We start from the raw sequence: 18,321 nt of genomic DNA, 5'->3' as shown, positions 1-18,321 counted from the left end.
TCAATGACAATTTGCCAAAGCATCATCCATGTCAAAATAAAGCTTATAAAAGATGGACATTTTTGGCACCAAAGACATAATGGTGAATCCAAAGCATCACAAGAAAAAGACCCACCTACAAGAAAATGGCATGAGGAACTTGATATCAGAGTCCACAAAAATCATGGAGCTGTAGATATTTCAGCAGGGCTGCAACTGTCCCATTTCCAAAACGCCACCAAAAGAGAGGCAGTACTTTGAGAATCGGAGGGAAAAGATCTATTGGTTGAGAACAATCACATGACTTTTTTAAAATCAAAAAGCAATTATTCTGAAGACTGTTTTGGTCTGAAAGACTTGGATAAATATGTAAAAAGGAGGTAATTTCCACTATTAATGAAAAGATAAGTTTGGAGGACTTGGTAGTTGGCAAACACCTTCCTAAAGTACCATCTTTCAAAACAGAACACACATCGACTTTAGCCCACTGTTTCGAAGATGGTTTTCTTAGACATGTGATATATAGCAGATGTTGATGGTATAAGATTTGGTACCTTATGTAGGTGATGGTTTTGTTGAGGTGTGTGGGCAATAAGAATTTCAAAGCCATTCTGAAAACAACTGGAACAGCAGTGCTAAGGCTGAATCACAACACAAAATACTTAGACGGGGAATTTAGTGCTTGGGAGAGAAGTTAACCTGAATATATTCTTACACCTGCTTGACTGAGCCACCTTTAACATGTAAACAAGGGGGTAGAGGTATTTCTGTGTCAAGCAAACTACACAAGGAAACTTTTGCCTAATCTGGATTCTCAGACCTACAACTTGAGAGCATTACTTGTGCACAGGTAGTTATGAGATGTAACTGTTGGGAGAGATTAAAAGCTGAAGAATTTGGTCATTTATGACTGAGCTGATGGTGAGCACAAAGCTGGGCTGTCCGCAAGTCTTTCCAAGGAGGCGGCTGGCACTAGGAGAGTGAAGAGTGTTTTCTGAACTCTGCCTGACCCACTGGTACTGATATCTCAAGGCCTCTGAGTCCTGCACCAGTCTCGAGGCTTACTGAGCATTTCCAGCCAGGTTACTTAAGAAGTCAGTGTCAGAGGTCTGAAGTTCTGTGAAGACCCCTTGTTAAAAGTTGTTCACCTGGGAAAACTGATGTTGAGGAAACTTATCTCTAAAAAGCCTCTCTTCTTTGCTCATGCAGAAGATGAGGTGCACAGTGCTGCTAAGGGGCAGGTAATGAAAGCAATTCTCAGGTGAATGTCTGGATCTGAATGGCTAAGAATGGCCAGTCCATCAGTGCTACTATTGAATAAAAGTATCATTCGAACGAGTTGTAAAAATCTTAATAAGTGTTTGTTTATGAAGGAACTATATGCACCTAATGAACACGCAGCATTTCTTACAACTTTTTTGAGTCTAAATAATGTAGATGTCCATGTACCAGTGTTTCAGCTGGGGAGGGCAGCTGCAATAGAGAGGATCCAGAGGCCAAGGCACAGCAGCCCTCTTGGCCATTTGTATGTCCAAACCAATTTCACAGGAATGGGTCTCAAGTAAGGAGCTAGATCAGCATTTTCTTTACAGCAAATTTGGGTTGGATCCAGAGCATGAGACTTAGAGTCCTATTTAGCAGATCAAACCTACACAAAATGGATGCGACTCACTGTCTATGTATGTTGAAGAAGTCGGTAGGGAAATGAGTTTCCTTTTCAACAATTAACTTAAAAGCTTATTGAAACATAATTCATCAAGTGGAAAAAGAGATGGAATTACATAAAATAATTTTATGGATTTTTGACAGATCCCCAGAGCCTATGTATGAACCTGTACCCGCCTAAAGAGGAGAAGCCAGCTCTGCTAATTTGAAAACTTAGACCTTAGAGGGTTGATGAGTTTTTAAGAAGCATGCAAGATAAAAAGCAAGACATTTAAAACGTACTCTTCTTTGTTATTGGCTTTAATAAATAGGCCTCTTTTTCAGATTATTTCTCCAGGTACCTGCTGGTGACGGCTACTGTGATATATTGCGATGTATTATTGTGATCTGTTCTTCCAGCAGAGGATGCCCAGCAAGGGTCTGCAAGGGGCACCTGTTCTGCTTCCAGTTCAAAGCATAGCAACAGCCCAAAGCAAGAGAGAGACAGGGATTAGTGAGACCTCATCAGTGTCTTGCAGCTCATTCCAGAGGAGTCCTAACTGCATACTTGGATGTTTTACTATCTGCATGTTTAATATAGATAACAGTGATTAGCAGAGTGTGTAAACGTGTGGCTGAGTAATGCTTGGTGCTCAGACACACCTGTGTAGCTATTACTTCAATACTTTATGAGAAAATAAGATTCCTTAAATTTCAAACAAGTCTATACTTATCTCACCCTTCTAAACAAAATAACAGAAGTTATTTCAAGTGACTAATGAAATATCTACCACTGAAAAGAGCATAATGAATTTGTTTGTCTTACTTTATAGGCAGGCAAACTCCATACAGAAGCAGAAGGCAGCAGCTGCTGCTGAGAGCAGCCACACGGGGTCAGGCTGATGCAGGGGACGAGCCTGGTCTCTCTCTCCGTGGTCCCGGCTCTGAGCCCAGCGGGGCCGCCCCAGGAGTAGAGCCCGGTGCCGACAGGGACCCCACTGGGCCGGTTTGGCACCCGGCATAGGATGTATTCACCGTTTCAGGGGTTGTTTGTCTGATTCTCGTTCAGGGGCTGTATCAAGTGCCAGCTGGCTTAAATATTAGAAGATATTTCCATATATCTTGCAGCATCATATAACAGAAATAATATGCTCTTGCCTCATTAAGAAAGCAATTTTTTATCTAAATGCACTCATGGAATAAAATGACAGACCGACTTTCCTCCCCTCCTCGTTTTGGAGAGGCAGCCAGGCAAAATACAGGTACCAATGCACAATTTTTTAAATTTTCTGACTAAAGGACAGGCTGTTTCTGTGCAATCCTACTAGCTCACAAGTTGTCCTGGTGTGAATATACAGAACAAAAATAAAATTCAAGGACTGTTTTAATGAAGTCTGATAAATAATCTTAGAGAGATCATAGAATCATTTTGGTTGGAAGAGACCGTCAGGATCATCAAGTCCAACCATAACCTAACCTAACCTAACCTAACTCTAGCACTAAACCATGTCTGTAAGAACCTTGTTTAAATGCCTTTTGAACACCTATTAGACAAAACTGTTATCTATTTGTAACAAGAACCTGTTGCCTCTCACTATCAGCAGGCACCGTACAGCACAAGGAGATTTTGATCAGCCAGCATTATGGTTGCTTGTTTGGCTCTGAGTTTTGTTGAGAGGGTCATCATCTATGTCTGCACGTGGTTGCTAGCAAATATACATATTGTTTCTAAATTGTTTTGTGATAAGGTCTGTGGAGAATGCCATAGAGGAGCCAGAGAAAACATTACATAAATAGTCTCTAATTCTCTTTTCAACTGTATGAAATTAAAGCACTCTTAAGGATAGAAGAGTCTTGCTTGTAGATAGTCTGTTAATTCTTCATACAGAAAATGAATTTTTACCCAGACACTCCTTGCATTCTGAAGGCTGGCTCTATTTCCAATCTTTGTTGTGTTCATTATATACTTTAAGAAGTCAGAAAAGCCAGAACTGAAAGTCCCAGTTGTATACAGTTTTCCAAAGGGTAGAATGAGCACACTCACATTTGTAGAGTGGAATATTGTATAAGATGACACATTTATATTATAACTGCATCCTCATGAAAATAACTCCATAATACAGAAAGCTACAATGGGGATGTATGTGTGTGTGTGTGTGTGTGTGTGTGTGTGTGTATAAGGTTAGGCCTTAGAGGATATCCTTGCACTAGATGTATCCTGCGTTGACTGTCTCTAAGAGTCTGGTACTCTGGTTGTTACTCAAGGTGGGTACCATTGCCAGTTCTTCTCTAACAGCATTTTGTTGTATATCTAGTCAAACAACTGTAAAATAAAATGGCACTTCTGTAGTGCTGTTGATACTGCTAGGGAACACAAGCATGAGCGGCAATGCTGAGCCTATAACACAGCAAGCAAAGCCAAATGTTGCCTTCCCTTGCAATACTGATCCCAGGTGGCTTCTCATAGGCATTAGCAATGCTGGGATCTGCTTGGGATCACCAGCTGGGGCATGTTCTGATCTGTGTAGTGCTTTCCAAAGTGGTTACTTACCGTCTATGAAGCTGTGGCTGGAAGGATCAATGGAAGGAAAAAAACACTTCATTTCTATGCCATCTTATAAAAATCTTTGGAGTCACATGCAGAAGAATAACCTCAGTTGAGCAGATTTCCCCACATGGGCAACTACAGCTACAATGCTGATGGGAAAACCCACTGATAGACAATCGTGGCAGTTCCCAAGATTAGATGAGCTGGCCTTCTTCACTAACCCCTACCACATTAAATTTCAGAAGCTTGATCAATTTATTAACTTTGGACTTTTTGACCTCAGAAAAAGCCTAGGATTAGAACAATATGTATAAACGGAAAAGGCCAAATGTGACTTTTTACACATTTCCATTGCTTTGCCTGTTTGCTCGCATGGTGTTCTTGAGAATCAAGTCAAAACAAATACTCTTTTTCACTGAGATCAATGAACTCTAACACTGACTTTCCTCAGGGTGGCATAAATAGGAAATATGTGAAAATAAGTATTTTCTCAGCAAGACCGTGTACTTTTCCTCCCTAGCTTTACAGTGTGTAGTGGTCCTCGACTATTCTCATGCTTTTAATTGAATACACATTTCTCTCTTGCTCTTGATTCACAGATAAGAAGGTGCAAATTTTACATAGTATTATTTTTCTGTCTTGCTCTTGTTGGCTGTGAAGCTGAAACCCAGAGGGATGCTCATCTGTCTAGCTGACCTGTTTTCTCTTGTTTTAGCAGTTCTCTCCTCCTGCTAGGCTCTCCACATGGGGCTGGTGCTGGTGACAGCAGAGCAACCGGGCCACACCTGTTCTTGGATCAGTGAATGGCTCGGCACGTGTGGTGTAACTAAAGCCCGAGAGTTAGGGCAGAGGAAGTTTCTTCAGAGCATAGTGGTATGACAGATCAGAAAGTCCATGCTGAGATGATCTCTCATCAGAAAACAACAAATGTCTTCTTTGGTTAAGAATAAAGACTTCTTTTTCTAATTGCATAATTCAAGAAATACGTAATTAAGAAAGCATAGTTGACACCATACTATATCACAGTGTATTAAGATTATATCTAATACCTCCCCAGATGTTATGCTGTCTAAAGCATGAACAGTATTTCAGATCTATTTTCTATTCTAGTCCATTACATTAATTTACCAGATACACAGGCTTATCATTTTTCTAGTAGGTTGTGCTTTTAGCTCTTTACAGAATACTTTTGTGTGCAATTTGTGCTCCACCAGGTGCTTATTGCCCAGCAAATGCCACAGAGGCCAGCCTGTGGCCTCTTGGGAGCCCTCCCAGGCAGACAGCCCTGTGCAATTCCCCTAAATTTGTACAGCCTCAGGACTTGGGCCACAGGTGGTCTAAACCAGTGTGACTGCAAATATGTCAATTAGCTAGGCTGACCTAAGTCCTGAGAACTGGCTGAAAAGCTGATTCTTAGCATTTAGCTCAGGAGCAGGAAAACTTATTTAATAGCTGCTGAAAGCTGTTAAATACCTGCTTTTAATAGGAGTAATTTAAAACAACAAACATTTCTTTGGATTGTGCATTTCTTTCATGCAGTGGCTCAATTAATGGGGCCAAGTAATGAATGGAGTTACTGCTGTACTGTGTTTACACTGCAGTACCGCGTTAGCAACCTTTTGGTCCTGCTCGTGAAGCTGTAAAATGCTTTGTTCCTCACAGCATAAACACTATTATATTACTATTAGGGTTGGATTTACTTACCATTAGCAAATGTAAATACTCCTGCATTTGGCACTGCCCCAATGACAGAGAAGAGCTGAGGAATGCTGCCACAACACACAGTCAGAGGTTTCTGGAGGGGACTTCTCAGAATGGCCCCATACTTGCTGCTCTGGGGGTGTGGGCTTGGACTAGCACAGAGAAGAGCTGGAAAGGCCGTGGCCAGCATCATGAACGGCAAACAGCTGTTCTCCCATGCAGGAGCAACACTGGGCCGCACAGAGGAGATGGGACCTTAGTCATGCTCCTAAACTCTGTTCAAACACTAAATGTGTTGGAGGCTTCAGTAAAGTTTGGGAACAGGTTCCTTGAAGAAATTCCTGGTATTTCCTGGTTCCAGGCAGGCTGAAAAACACTGTGAGAATGTGGTGGCTTTTGGTATGTCCATTTATGGGCATGAATCAAAGGAACTGCAGGGAGGAAAAAAAGTGGAAAATGAGAGGAAAAATAAGTTAACTGAGCTACTTCCTCTCTCGGATTCTTCTTGGGTTTTGGGCAAAGCCTTACAGTGGTATTTCATCCCAACTTCTTGCTAACTACTTCCATATGTAGGCATAGTATAACATCAGTTAAAGCCACATTTAAGCACTGTTTTTAAAGAACTTCGGTTTTTGCTAGTAGGGTGAAAAGTCAGAATGGTTGAATTATTAGATGTTTAGGTAAGAATATTACTGTTTCTTCTTACATCTAATGACCTTTTCAGTGTAATGGTACAAGTGCTTTCTTCAAGTGTGATGTCTGAAAAAGCTATGCTGCATGAAAGAAAATACAAATGATCTAGTTAGAGTATGCTGTTTCTGGTGGTGTCCAAAAGTCCGTTTTCTCAGCTGAGTCCCTGTCTGTGTGAGACAAACAACTGGATACCGTTCAAAGACTTATTTGTTCCTGTGTGGTTATGGATCATTAAAAGTGGCTCATTCTTGAAGATTTTCTTAACTAGCGTCTTTTGGATGTTTCTTAGCTCTAAGGAATCTGACAAATTTCCATCTGGAGAGTAGAGCTTATTTCATATGAAAGGGCTATAATCCGTGTCTGTTGTTCACATCTGTATTGTGTTAGAAAGTTAAGCTGCAAATTCATGCAAAAGTGTTGTGATACAAAAATCTAAAATATGATGGCTTAGAGATATTTCACAAATTATTTGATACTCTGGTCTCCAGCCACCTTGAATTCTTGTTTAATGGTTAACTGAGTATCATTTATTAAATGACTATTGACTTTACAGTGGTCTGTTACCAACTGCGTTACTAGTATTGCTGGAGATCCATTTTAAGGAGGTAGTCATTTGAATGAATATACTTTTATATATGAATATGTACAGCAGCAAACCTGCACAATACATTTTTTGTGAAACTTCAAACATCCGAAAGCAAACTTACAAAGCAAGGTATTTTGGAAGGAATATGAACCAATGTTCTCTCCCATGTAAGTGACTTTGGACTTCAGAACTCAAGTTTTTATTCCTACATCTATGCAGCTTCGGCACAAAGAATTAAATCAGGAAACATCTTTACAGTTGAAAGGCCCACATTTTAACCTTCATATAAGATGCCAGAAATTCCACACAAAGGCTCTTTTTTTCCATCAATACCTTTGAAAGAAAGTCTTACAAACAATATGATGCCTACCTACAACTCTAGAAGACCTAATGACAAAGTATTTAAATTTCTTTACCTTCAGAGATAAAACCTTCAAAGGTTTAACACCTATGAATGTATGCTTCTGTCAGAAGACTACTTGTGCTCCTGGAAAAAAAGAGTGCAAATCATTATAATGCAGTCATAGCTGAGATTTATGATCCTTGATATACCAAGGGGAGAGCAACAACTTGCATATGCAGTGTACTTCCTTATTTTAAATCACAGTGGCAACAGCAAACTGCCTTTGAAATATTCTGACAGGAGGTCTCTTTTGTCCTTCCCCTTGACCTGTGAAGCAGTGTGATCATCTGTCAGATGGCAGGTGAAGCACCTGCATCATTGCATTACCAGGCAGAGGACAGGATTGTGGTCTCGTGCTGTTTTGGGGAGATACTTTGTGGATGTCTAATTACAGGTGGCCTTTCTTAAACCAGAGCACTGCTGTTGCTCTCTGACCCTGTAGCTGTGTACACCTGGCACAGCTGGGAGACGGTACCAGGGAGGCCACAGTGTTGTGCATCTGAGGTGTCTGAGATAAAGGCCACACCCCAGAGGGCCTGGAGCAGAACCTGAGTGAATACCATGAACCAGCGATGAGGCACAAGAGCTCGATGTGATAAGGAATGGCCATTCACTATGATGTCTGATATCGATTTGTAAAAGAATGCAGGGCAGAGTTGTTAATGAACGGGCTTGAGCAGCATCATATACACCCCATCTCTCAAGGGCATTAGTCCCAACCTGCCAGGTATATTGTACTTCCTTCTGTTCTGACCCTGAGAGCTTCTATAGTGAAGGCTATGAATGAAGTACATGTACGTCCTGTTCTTGCTGGAACTAGAAGTGAGAGTTTTCTTGTTATTTGGGGGTGGAGCCACAGTAGCGGTTGGACAACCAGTCCTTGTGGCTCTACGAGTGTTTGAAGTGTTTCCAGGGTGAACTGAACGGCTGCATCATATTCATAACCTGAAAAAAAATAGAGGGAGAAAAAATGCCAGAGAGCCTCAGGGAGTGTAAGAGCCAGAGGCTACCCAAAACTATTTCATATGGAACATAGAAAGCCACTTCCTCATGCCAGGAGAATTCCTCATATTTTTTAGAGGAAGGGGAAATGCTTCTATGGCCTGGTGAGGCCACTGGCACAAATCTCATTGACTTCCCATTTGTTTAGAGCTCTGTTGTCCGTCATTAGTCAAAGCTGGTGTTATGCTGATTTGCTGCTAATGCTAGCTGAAATCAATGGGATTGGAAAGTGCTAAGGAAGGATGGACATTTTTGTAAGCTAACACTCTTTCACCACTGGGAAATTCCAGATTGAACTTGTTCGCCTGAAAAGGATTCTTGTTGGAGAGTACATGTTTTGTTTTGGTTTGGTTTGGTTTCTGAAAAACAAGAACTAATGCTTCTAGTGCAAAGGTTAATTTTAAATTCAGAGAATCCCCTCATCTTAATAAAGGGACAAAAAAAAGTCTGTTATTATTGTAGGACCTAGCACAGGACTGAAGCTTTTCTTTTAGCTTTGGGGGAATGAGGGAAGTGACTCAATACAGTCTCTATCCTGTTTTTGCTGATCTGAAAGGAACATTTGAATCATTATGAAAATGTGTAGCTCTTACAAGACTTCTCATCTGTGGGCCTGCAAGAGTTTGTCAATGGACAGTTTATAGACAGAACTGTCACGTAAAATTATTTGCCCCTGGTCACCAAGTAGGAAGATAACCCAGGTATTTGCATCTGAGTTCAGTACTCTGTCTGCCACACCATACTAAGTCTTAACTGAAGTAAAACCACATCAAAATGAGTCCTACTTGGCATAAAGGTTAAATCAGAAGATCTAAGAGGCCCCTTCCAACCTGTATTATGCTGTGATTTTTACAATACAACTCAATAGTTCTTCACTGATATTTTTACCAAATTTTGTACTTCTGGGTCTGACTCTAGAGTCAGGAGCCACTGCAAAGCAGATACTTTAAAAACCATTTTCCTTGCTGTAGCTGAAAACACATCTTAACCCACAGAACATGTCAATGAAATTAAGTATGCTGCATGGAGTATTACAGCAGGAGTTGAATACTATGGTGACCAGCTGGCTCATTTTAAAACCACCACATGTGACACAGGAGGAGCCTGCTGCACTTCCTAATGCAATACTGGGCTTAGCAAAGCAAGTCTGGCCCTGTGCTCCATTCTAAATTCAGAAGAGTAACAAACTACAGTTGGTTCACTAGCAACAGAATAAATAACCATAAATCATCAGCTTATTCATGAGTGTATGTACCTCTGGACAAAAATCTCCACCATGCATTATTGATTTTCATCTAATGCAAAGGCAAGCCCTTTTAGGAATATGTAAACAGTGAAGACTAAAGGTAAATGAAATACCAAGCCATTTGTATAAAAAATATAAATACTTTATTTTCAACTAAAAAGGTGCAAACATGTAACTTTTGGTCACACTTCTCAACAAATAAACTGTCCAAAAAAAGTCATAGTCAAAGACAGAAACAAATGCTCGAGTGGAAAGACTGATGAGCTACAGAAGAGCCATTTTTGATAAAGCCACTTGTTCAATTAAGTGGAAGTAAATGTATTTTGCCAGATGAGTGCTTTGTAAGGATACAGGCACCTCAACTCAGTCTCCAACTGGATCACCATCAACTCACCATTTAGCCCAATCTGAACAACTTCCACTAGAGTATTTATTTCATGCTTTGAATGCATTGTCAGACAAGCTTTAAATCCTACCTATCTTGTTCCAAAAAAGAAGGCTATCATTGAAATGTCGAAGCATTAAACAAAGGCACAAAACTTTAAATTAATTTAGATAACTGTACAAATATATATACATACAGTATTTACAATATTAATAAAAAGTAGCTTGTTACAGGTAAATTAACTGCCACAAGCTGTCCAGTCTAATAGACATGATTCTGATTCTTGTTGACCAAGTCATATGAATCAGTGTCAGAGCTGAAACATTACTGTCCTGACTAACAGAACACCTTCTATTTAGCACTTTGCTGGGCGAGGGTTTGCATTCCAACTGTTGCTGTCACTAAGCCAGCACCAGCAAAGATGCTAATGGGGTCTCCTTCTCAATTGCACTACTAGACGAAGCACACTGTACCACATTAAGGGAGTGTTTGCTCAACTCTGCTTTTCCTGCCTATTTCCCTTAACCCCTTCACACCACCTCACAAACAGCGTGTTCTGAAGCTGTGTCTTGTTGTGGTCCCACTGTCCGTTTTACCTTCTTCTTCAAACCACCATTAGGGATCAGTAGAAAAGTTGTCTTAAGTCACATGGAGCAGTTTGTTGAAAATGAAAAAAAACTGATTTAAATACCTTGTGCTATCGAATCATGTTTACAAAATGAGATGCAAATCAGTTCAAGTTGAGAATCTAGTTAGCGTCTCCTTCTGGCTTTATGCCATGTCTCCATACATCTTCCTGTAGTACAGAGACTCAAAGATGTCATTGTCTCCAGGGCAGTTGTAATGGCATGCGCAGGTCTTGATGAACATCATTTTCCTTTTCATGATCTCTCCATCGGGGCACTTGAACTCCACGGGGAGGGTGGCTGTTCTGTGGGGTGTGCAGCAACGCCCATCGGTGCAGACGCCACAGAACTTAGCTCTGTAGGTCTTCACGCTGGTACAGCCAGACAGCTCAAACTTGACAGGCTTGGAGATTTTGGGGGTGCGAATGCACTTTTTGCCTTTCTGTTAGGATATAAGGGAATACGAAATGTTTAGAAGCTACGCTTTCACACAGCATGAAGTTTGCAAGCTAAGGGCAAGCAAACATGGTAATCCTTATTATATATTCATTAAGCAAGAGTGTCTTATATAGTGCCATAACACAGCATGACAGAAAATTAAGGGCATTAAATTTTACATGGTTCACCACTGCAGCAAAAGTCAAATTTCAAGGTAAACCACGTGAAACTGACTACTTGTCAGAACTGCACTTTTTTGGTAAGACACAAGGTTTTGCTACTGGGTGGAAGCATCCTAAGTAGACCATACATAAAGATGAGACTATTTACCTTGATGTTCTCCTCCAGGTCTGCTTCACAAGGTCTGACCATGCACAGTCTACTCTGTTTCTCCAGTCTGCAGAAGGCATTATCATTGGTGACCCTGGTTGAGATGCCCATGCCACAGGTCTTGGAACAAGCACTCCATTCAGTGGTCTGCACCAGGCAGTTGGCACGCATCATTGTTGGGTCTGGACCATAAGTATCTTCCAGTCTGTATGCTGCAGGGGACAGACAACCAGGATGAGACCACCGTCTAATCTCATGCCCTGCTAGAGGTTCTCTTCCCTTTCCTTAGAAATTCAAGCAGCCAGAGCTATCTGTGAGGTGAACCCACTAACTGCTGCACTCCAGCTGCGTGTCCTGTGTCAACTCATCCCCCTGCTGCCGACCTCCTTACAGCGCGCCCCTTCCCCCAGGGCTGCCATCCACAGAGGGAACCCCACTCACCAGCGAGAGCAGGTCCCACGGCAGTCTGCTCTTTGGCCTCGTCGCAGACCCACTCCTCGCAACACTTTCCAGGGAGCTTCACCCGGCGTGGGTAGGGGCAGTCAGGGCTGGGCAGGCGGACGTCCATGCTGCAGAGGGGCACGCAGCCCACCGCCCCATCCAGGCAGGTGCACTGGTACTTGCAGCTGCTCTGGAAGGACTCTCCGCTCCGATACACCATGCCGCTGAAGACACACGGGGCACCGTCCCGAGCTGCGAGGGGCAGGAGGTGGAGAGTGAGGAGGGTGGGAGGTGCAGCGGGGCCGGGCCGCAGCCTCGGCTTGCCCCTTCCCCAAACCCCAGCCCGGCAAGACCTCCCGTCCCTGTTCCCCGGCAGGCGGCAGCCCCGGCCCCCACTCACCGGTGCAGACGCCGATCCTGCGGTTGGCGGGGGAGCCGAAGTCGCAGAAGAGCCCCTTGTGGTGGTCGCAAGGGTCGCGCTCGGTGCAGAGCTCGCCCAGCTGCTTAGCGCAGACGCGGCAGCAGCCGCAGCCGTCGAGCACCAGGGAGACGCCGGCGGGGCAGGTGGGGCCGGGTCCCGCAGGGCACTGGCACTGCCCGCTGCACTCCTGGCCCTGCGCCTCCTGCGAGCGGCGGGGAGAAGAAGAGAAAGACGCGTCAGGGCCGCCACCGGCACCGCGCAGGACAGGGCAGGGGTGGCGGCGCCGCGGGCAGCGGCACTTACCGTGTTGAGGAGGGCGAGGAGAAGGGCTACGGCGAAGCTGGCAGGGGCCATCCCGCGGCGGTCGTCGGCTTGTGGGCGGCGCGGCGTCGAGCAGGCAGCGGTGTCGGGTTGTCCGGCGGAGGGGAGGCGAGGTGAGCCGAAGTGAGTGTTCCGCCGGGCAATTCTCAGCGACACTGGACGGACGGGCCTGTCGCGATGTGCGCTGGGTCGGCGGGCGGGGTTGCTCTGTGCTGCTCGGCTCGGCTCCGCTCTCCTCCGCTCCTTCCGAGTCCGGCAGGAGAGTGGCTGTGTGTGTCTGCCGAGTGCCGGGACGGCCGCCCCTTTATACGCGGCGGCGGCGCGGCCTCGCCAATGGGCTGAATGGAGCCGCGGACAAACAGCGACATTCCGCGCATTCCTGCGCGCCGCGCCGCGCCGCCCGCCCCGCCCCGCGCCGCCGCCGCCGCCCCGGAGCGGCCCTGACCCTTGACTCGCGCATTCCTCCGTCTGTGCGCCCCCCCACCCTAGCGCACGCCTCCCCTCCTCCCCCCGCAACATCTTTTTATTTTTCATCCTGATGTTTTTTAAATGTGAGTCACCGCCGCTACCAGCGGCTCTCGGCCGTCCCCTCACCCCCTGGCAGCGCGTTATTTCGAGGCGGGCGGCGGGTCCGGGAGGAAGGGGCGAGGGGGGCGGCGGGGCGGTTGCCAGGGGCGGCCGGGGGAATCCGCTATTTCCCGTCCTCTGTTCTCTTCCCTTGTCCCTCCCCCAGGCAGAGGGGACGGCAGGCGGGTGGTTTTGGGGGTTGCCCGAGCCCACCGAGCTTCCCCGGGCCGGCCACCGGGGCCCTGGCCTCGGGGTGCCTGATGGCGAACGGTCCCGGGGCTTTGGTACCGCCAAAAAAAGGTATAATTACGCTACCGGGTATAAATTGACTCTATGTACCACTGAATCATACTGGATATTTGTAATGTGTTCCTTCCCTAATAGATGCTCTCTATGAATAGAGAGAGTGCCTATTTACTCAGAAATATTTGGCACGGCGGATGGAGTCTGAAGTGTGGAAGAAGTGGCTATTATTTTCCCACTGCCTGTGTGCAGCTGTCATTTCTAAGTGACACGTTCCTCGCACATCCCTGCTTCCCAACCTGGCTGATGGTCCGCCCTGGGGCTGCAACAAGAAGAGACTGGGATGCCACTGCACTCAGCCAAAACCTTAACATTGTGGTTTGTACTTAGCCGAACCTGAGACCTAAGCATTGTGGCTTGTATTAAATCATTCCAGGTAACTGTTATGGTTTTCTTTCTTTTTTTTTTTTTTTTAAAAAACCTGGAGGATGTTTTCCCCCCACCTCCCCGTGTATCATTTCAATATTCAGTGATGTCATGTTGTTTGACCTCTGCTTTAACGCAAAGAATGCCAGTGTATTGGCTTCTGACCTGTAGAAGTATATTAGTGTTTAGTGAGAGAGACTGGCTTTATTCATCTCATTAGACAAAATTAAATCTGCTGAATCTCTTAAAAGATACCATCTTTTGCATGTTGGCATTCTCCCACTGCCATATCCCCACTTCTTTCCATCCCTCCATATGTAGGCATACTTCCACTCTATGATACAGCAATATGTACGCACAGGATTCATGAGGGAAAAAAGAACATTTTCGTTTAAAGTCCCAGTAGGATATATAGTACTGTAAAGCTGTTATTTATATTCTGCCAGCACTGTACTTTGGCTGGTTAAGTCATTTGGATGTTGTTTCTTCTACTTGAAATTCTCCATTAAAAGAAATCAGATTGGCTCTGAAAGAAAAAAAAAGTCCCAGAGGAACAGTTATGGTAAATAATATATGTTCCCAAACCCATGAGGCCTGCTGAAATCTGTATTTACTTGAAGGACTCCAATGGCCTCAGTGTTGGGTAAATAATATGTGTACCAAACTATGTATGACATGCATACCAAAATGCAAATGTAACCAGGTAAACAGAATGCCTTTTTTAAATGCCTAAATATGGCAGGAGAACATCAGAGGGAGAGAGGCTCTAGACATGTTTTATAACTTTCCATGTAAGAGGTTTTTTCAAAGAAACAATTTTATTAAACAAAACCTAAGAATCTCACTGACAGAAAAAGTATGCTTAAAAGTAACAAACCACCAGAAAGCCAGGAAATCCAAAATTAAAGGATAAATCTGTCCTATGTCCTCACACTGCAGGCCAAGTACAGCAAGTCCCATCCACTTGCTGCCCAGAGAAAAAAATACTTAAATAGGCATTTGGACTTCAGAACTAATTCTAGTCTTGCACCTCTGTGAATCAGGCATTAGCCCACTGAATCACCAGTTGTATGAATCCATGAAGGTGGGCAGGAATCAGGGTCCATCAGGTTTGCCTTTTTGTCATTTTGGTTTCTGTGCTGTTAGATGTGATTCCTCAGGTACCACGTCTGGGCATGTGCAGGTATGCACAAGGGTGAAGGGAATCTGGAAGCAAAGGCAGTTCTTTCAGAGTCCTATGGGTCTTCAGCTTATCCTTCGTTGTGGGACAATATGTTGTGGGTTGGAGAAGTACATCTTGGCATTGATGCATAAAACGGTTGAAATGCACTAATTTTGACTTCCATGCAGGTGTTTGTATAGCACATGCTTTTAAGATAGTATATTTTTTCTGCTGAAACTAGGAATTCACTACACCAGCCTTACAGACTTGTTTACACAGCTATATATGGTATGTGTGTGTCTACATCAGCTTCAGTTGGTATAGATCCTTTGGTGAAGTCTTATAAAATGTACAGGTGTGGATATGCTACATTCCTCTCTTGTGTTTTTCCTTCTTTTTTCTACCTCCTTCCCCCCAAAAAGTCACTTGATCAGGTATCAGACATCCTGAAAACCTGGCAAGACTACAGGAAAGTGGCTAGACGTGGAGTATTTGTGTACTTAAAGAAAGAATCTTGCACATTTTCAACTTTCAGTCACAGATATTTTTTTGTAAGAGCAATTGGAGGTCTGAGCCAGCCCTCAAAGCGGAAATCAAAAGCTCCCAGAGAAACACATCCAAGGAATGTGAATCTGATCCAAGAACCATACGCAATGCACATACAGTACTGTCAGTCTTATAGGAAGTCTTGCCATATATGGACATCTGGACCCTGAGCTGTTTATCATCATGGTAGGCTTGTAGCTGGCTTCAGACATTTCTGGCTTGCCTCAGATTTAGTATGCCAATTAGCTCCTTTCCCAAAACGCTCACCAGGATATTTCTTAAAAATGGTAATAAATATACCTCAAAGTCCTGAGAGGTCTAGTTAAAGTTACGTTAGGAGGCTTTTGCTTAAAGTGCAGATTCCAAGCAAGACACTCTGCTAGCTCAGAAATTGACACAGGACAAAAATAGAGATATATTCCATTGTGAATGTGGTTGCCTGGTATTCGTCTTTCTAAGAAGTCATCTGGTAACTTTTTCTATGTATCTGTAGGCATAGAAAGTGCTCTGTAGTACACCACTTGCTGGACTTTTACTCATCCTTTCTGGAGGGACACGTGAGCGCGTGAATCAACAAAGGCAAAGCGAAATAGAACACTTAGTCTCCCAGGAGCTGTCAAGCAAGTTCTGCATGTTGTGCCGTTTGTATTGCTTTATTAGTGAAGCACATGGTGCAAGCCTTCCGCCTTGGAGCCGTGACAGTTCGCATCAGCTCATCATACCAAGGAGAGGCATTAGCTCTTCTCCAAAGTGAAGTGAACCAAGAAAGATGGGTGGTGCCGTGGATGGCGTAGGGCCTATGGAAATGTTCACTGCTCAACTGGTGGACCTAGTCCAAGTTCCTTGAGATACTGGGTCAGATTGTCTGCTAGAGCTAGTTGAACAGATTCACTGAATGCACTGTTGGCCATCAAAATACTTGGACTTGAGGAGTCCAATTCCATTGAGCGGAAGCTACTCAGCAGTATGAGCAAAGCAAAACCATCAGATGTGATTCCCATTAGCAGTTCTGAGTTCTGTTGTTTTCCGTCATCGTCATCGTTCAAACTTATGTTCTAAGATATAATACTTTGTTACTTTTAGAGTCACTGAGAATGCTGCTTTAAGCTCTTGGCTTTATTCTTAAAAAGTAACTGGCATTTTTTACGAATGTGTGTAGTCTTAAAGCAGCAAAGTGACTGCAGAAAGTAGAATAATCTGAATGAGCATTCAAAGCACACGTAAAAATATTTATACGAAAGACAGATTATAAGCAGCATGAAGTCAAAGGTCCTTTACCTACCAAGCCCCAGGTTCAGTATATTTGGGGTTTATTTTGAAAAATTTGCCATAGATCTTATCAACAGTGTATGGAGCAGCATTTACTACATCTGTGCAGAGGCTGGCTGTGTCCGGGGTTTTTGTGGGGAAGTGCAGAGCCCTTGCACAGCTCGCAAAGACAGTAAGGAGGGAAGAGACTTTCAGTGGTTTATTTCTCAGATTTGACTGGGGTGTGCAAACTCTTGCAGAAGTAAGTCAACTAGTGTAGGGCTGCAGTGAGTCACTAACCAGTCCTTTGCCCTGTAAATGGTTAACAATTCATAAAAAATGAGTGTCACTGGCTGGCGAGGAAACATGGTCAGGGACGTGATTCAGAACATCCACCAGAAATCCTTTGAGGTCCCTCTCGTAGAGGGACCATGTGGAAAACAGCTGGAGGAACGCTTTCTCCTATTTTGTCACGGCTTCTGTGCACAAGAATGAATCAGATACGCTTATTCTGAAATGCATACAATTTTTTTTTTCTGTTTTTCAAGGTGCTTCTCTCAGGAGCTGTCAATGTAAAGTTTGAGGTTTTGAGGTTTTTCTCCCCCAAGCTGAGAGACATTGATGTTTAATTAAGACTTGACCAGATTAGGGAGTTCACTTAACAAATGCAGTTTGTTCTGCTGTAAACTCTGGGATCTCTTAATTGATGTTGTTGCTGCTGTGGAGAGGTAGAGGACCGTGGAGAATCCTGTTGAATACATTTGTCCCTGTTATCCGATAGGTAGGATCGATTTCGTACATTGAAGGATGATGGATAGGGCATTTTCTTTGGGGAAAAAGAGAGATCACTATCTGTGAAATGTGTCCCCTTTTTGATACAATCTGATTCACTGACCTAGTTATAGTGTAGCATGGGCTCCTCTGTTTACACAGGCCTTCCTGAAAAAGTAGAGGAGTTGGATTGTTATGTAGGTCTATAATGCCTATGGAGGAGTTGACAAGCACACCGCATCAGCTGACCTACAAGGGAACGTGATGTCCTCAACGTATTAATGTATGATTTCAGAGATTGCTTGATTTTCAGGAAAATGGTTCCCCGTGGTTCAGCTGCCAGCTTGGCTGGCTGTTTTTTCAGCAAGTGATGTGTGGTATGTGACCTGTGTAAATACATCTGTACAATTGACGCAGACAGGGAAACTAGGATGTAACCTACAACAGCCAAGGTGGCTTCCTTATTGACCTGCGGATGTGTGTGAAATCTAACAACTACCGGGCTAGGTCTGAAAACCATCTTATAATGTGAATCTCTCTGGTGTTGGTGGGAAATTCTCTGTCAGACCGTTTTTCACACGGAGCTGAGAAAAG

General features: G+C 43.8%; 1 protein-coding gene and 1 long non-coding RNA gene across 4 annotated transcripts in view; one reads left to right on the top strand and one right to left on the bottom strand.

The window, feature by feature from the left end:
• Nucleotides 1-9,922: 9,922 nt before the first annotated feature.
• Nucleotides 9,923-13,082, bottom strand: CCN2 (cellular communication network factor 2). The gene is made up of 5 exons (XM_065835370.2): nt 12,747-13,082; nt 12,423-12,645; nt 12,023-12,274; nt 11,582-11,793; nt 9,923-11,255 (listed from the first exon to the last, which is right to left on the bottom strand). Exons 1-5 carry the CDS (start codon nt 12,795-12,797, stop codon nt 10,959-10,961), a joined length of 1,035 nt encoding a protein of 344 aa, XP_065691442.1. The 5' UTR covers nt 12,798-13,082; the 3' UTR covers nt 9,923-10,958.
• Nucleotides 13,083-13,187: 105 nt separating this feature from the next.
• The window catches only part of LOC139827582 (uncharacterized), a 77,682-nt gene continuing 72,548 nt past the window's right edge, over nt 13,188-18,321 (top strand). For 2 of the 3 annotated variants that reach the window (XR_011738384.1, XR_011738383.1), the window contains exons 1-2: nt 13,188-13,315; nt 13,716-14,010. This is a non-coding gene — a long non-coding RNA (uncharacterized lncRNA). The remainder of the gene's footprint in view (nt 13,316-13,715; nt 14,011-18,321) is intronic. The other variant, XR_011738382.1, reaches the window with a different exon arrangement.

This window comes from Patagioenas fasciata, chromosome 3, assembly GCF_037038585.1.
Source record: "Patagioenas fasciata isolate bPatFas1 chromosome 3, bPatFas1.hap1, whole genome shotgun sequence".
NCBI classification, from domain to species: Eukaryota; Metazoa; Chordata; class Aves; order Columbiformes; family Columbidae; genus Patagioenas; species Patagioenas fasciata.
This window is presented reverse-complemented; position numbering and strand designations above follow the sequence as displayed.

Coding starts and splice junctions, on each gene's coding strand:
- CCN2 (XM_065835370.2), bottom strand. CDS start 12,797: ATGGCCCCTGCCAGCTTCGCCGTAGCCCTTCTCCTCGCCCTCCTCAAC. Junction 12,646..12,746: donor TCCTCGCCCTCCTCAACACG/GTAAGTGCCGCT, acceptor CGCCGCTCGCAG/GAGGCGCAGGGCCAGGAGTG. Junction 11,794..12,022: donor CGTGGGACCTGCTCTCGCTG/GTGAGTGGGGTT, acceptor TGTCCCCTGCAG/CATACAGACTGGAAGATACT.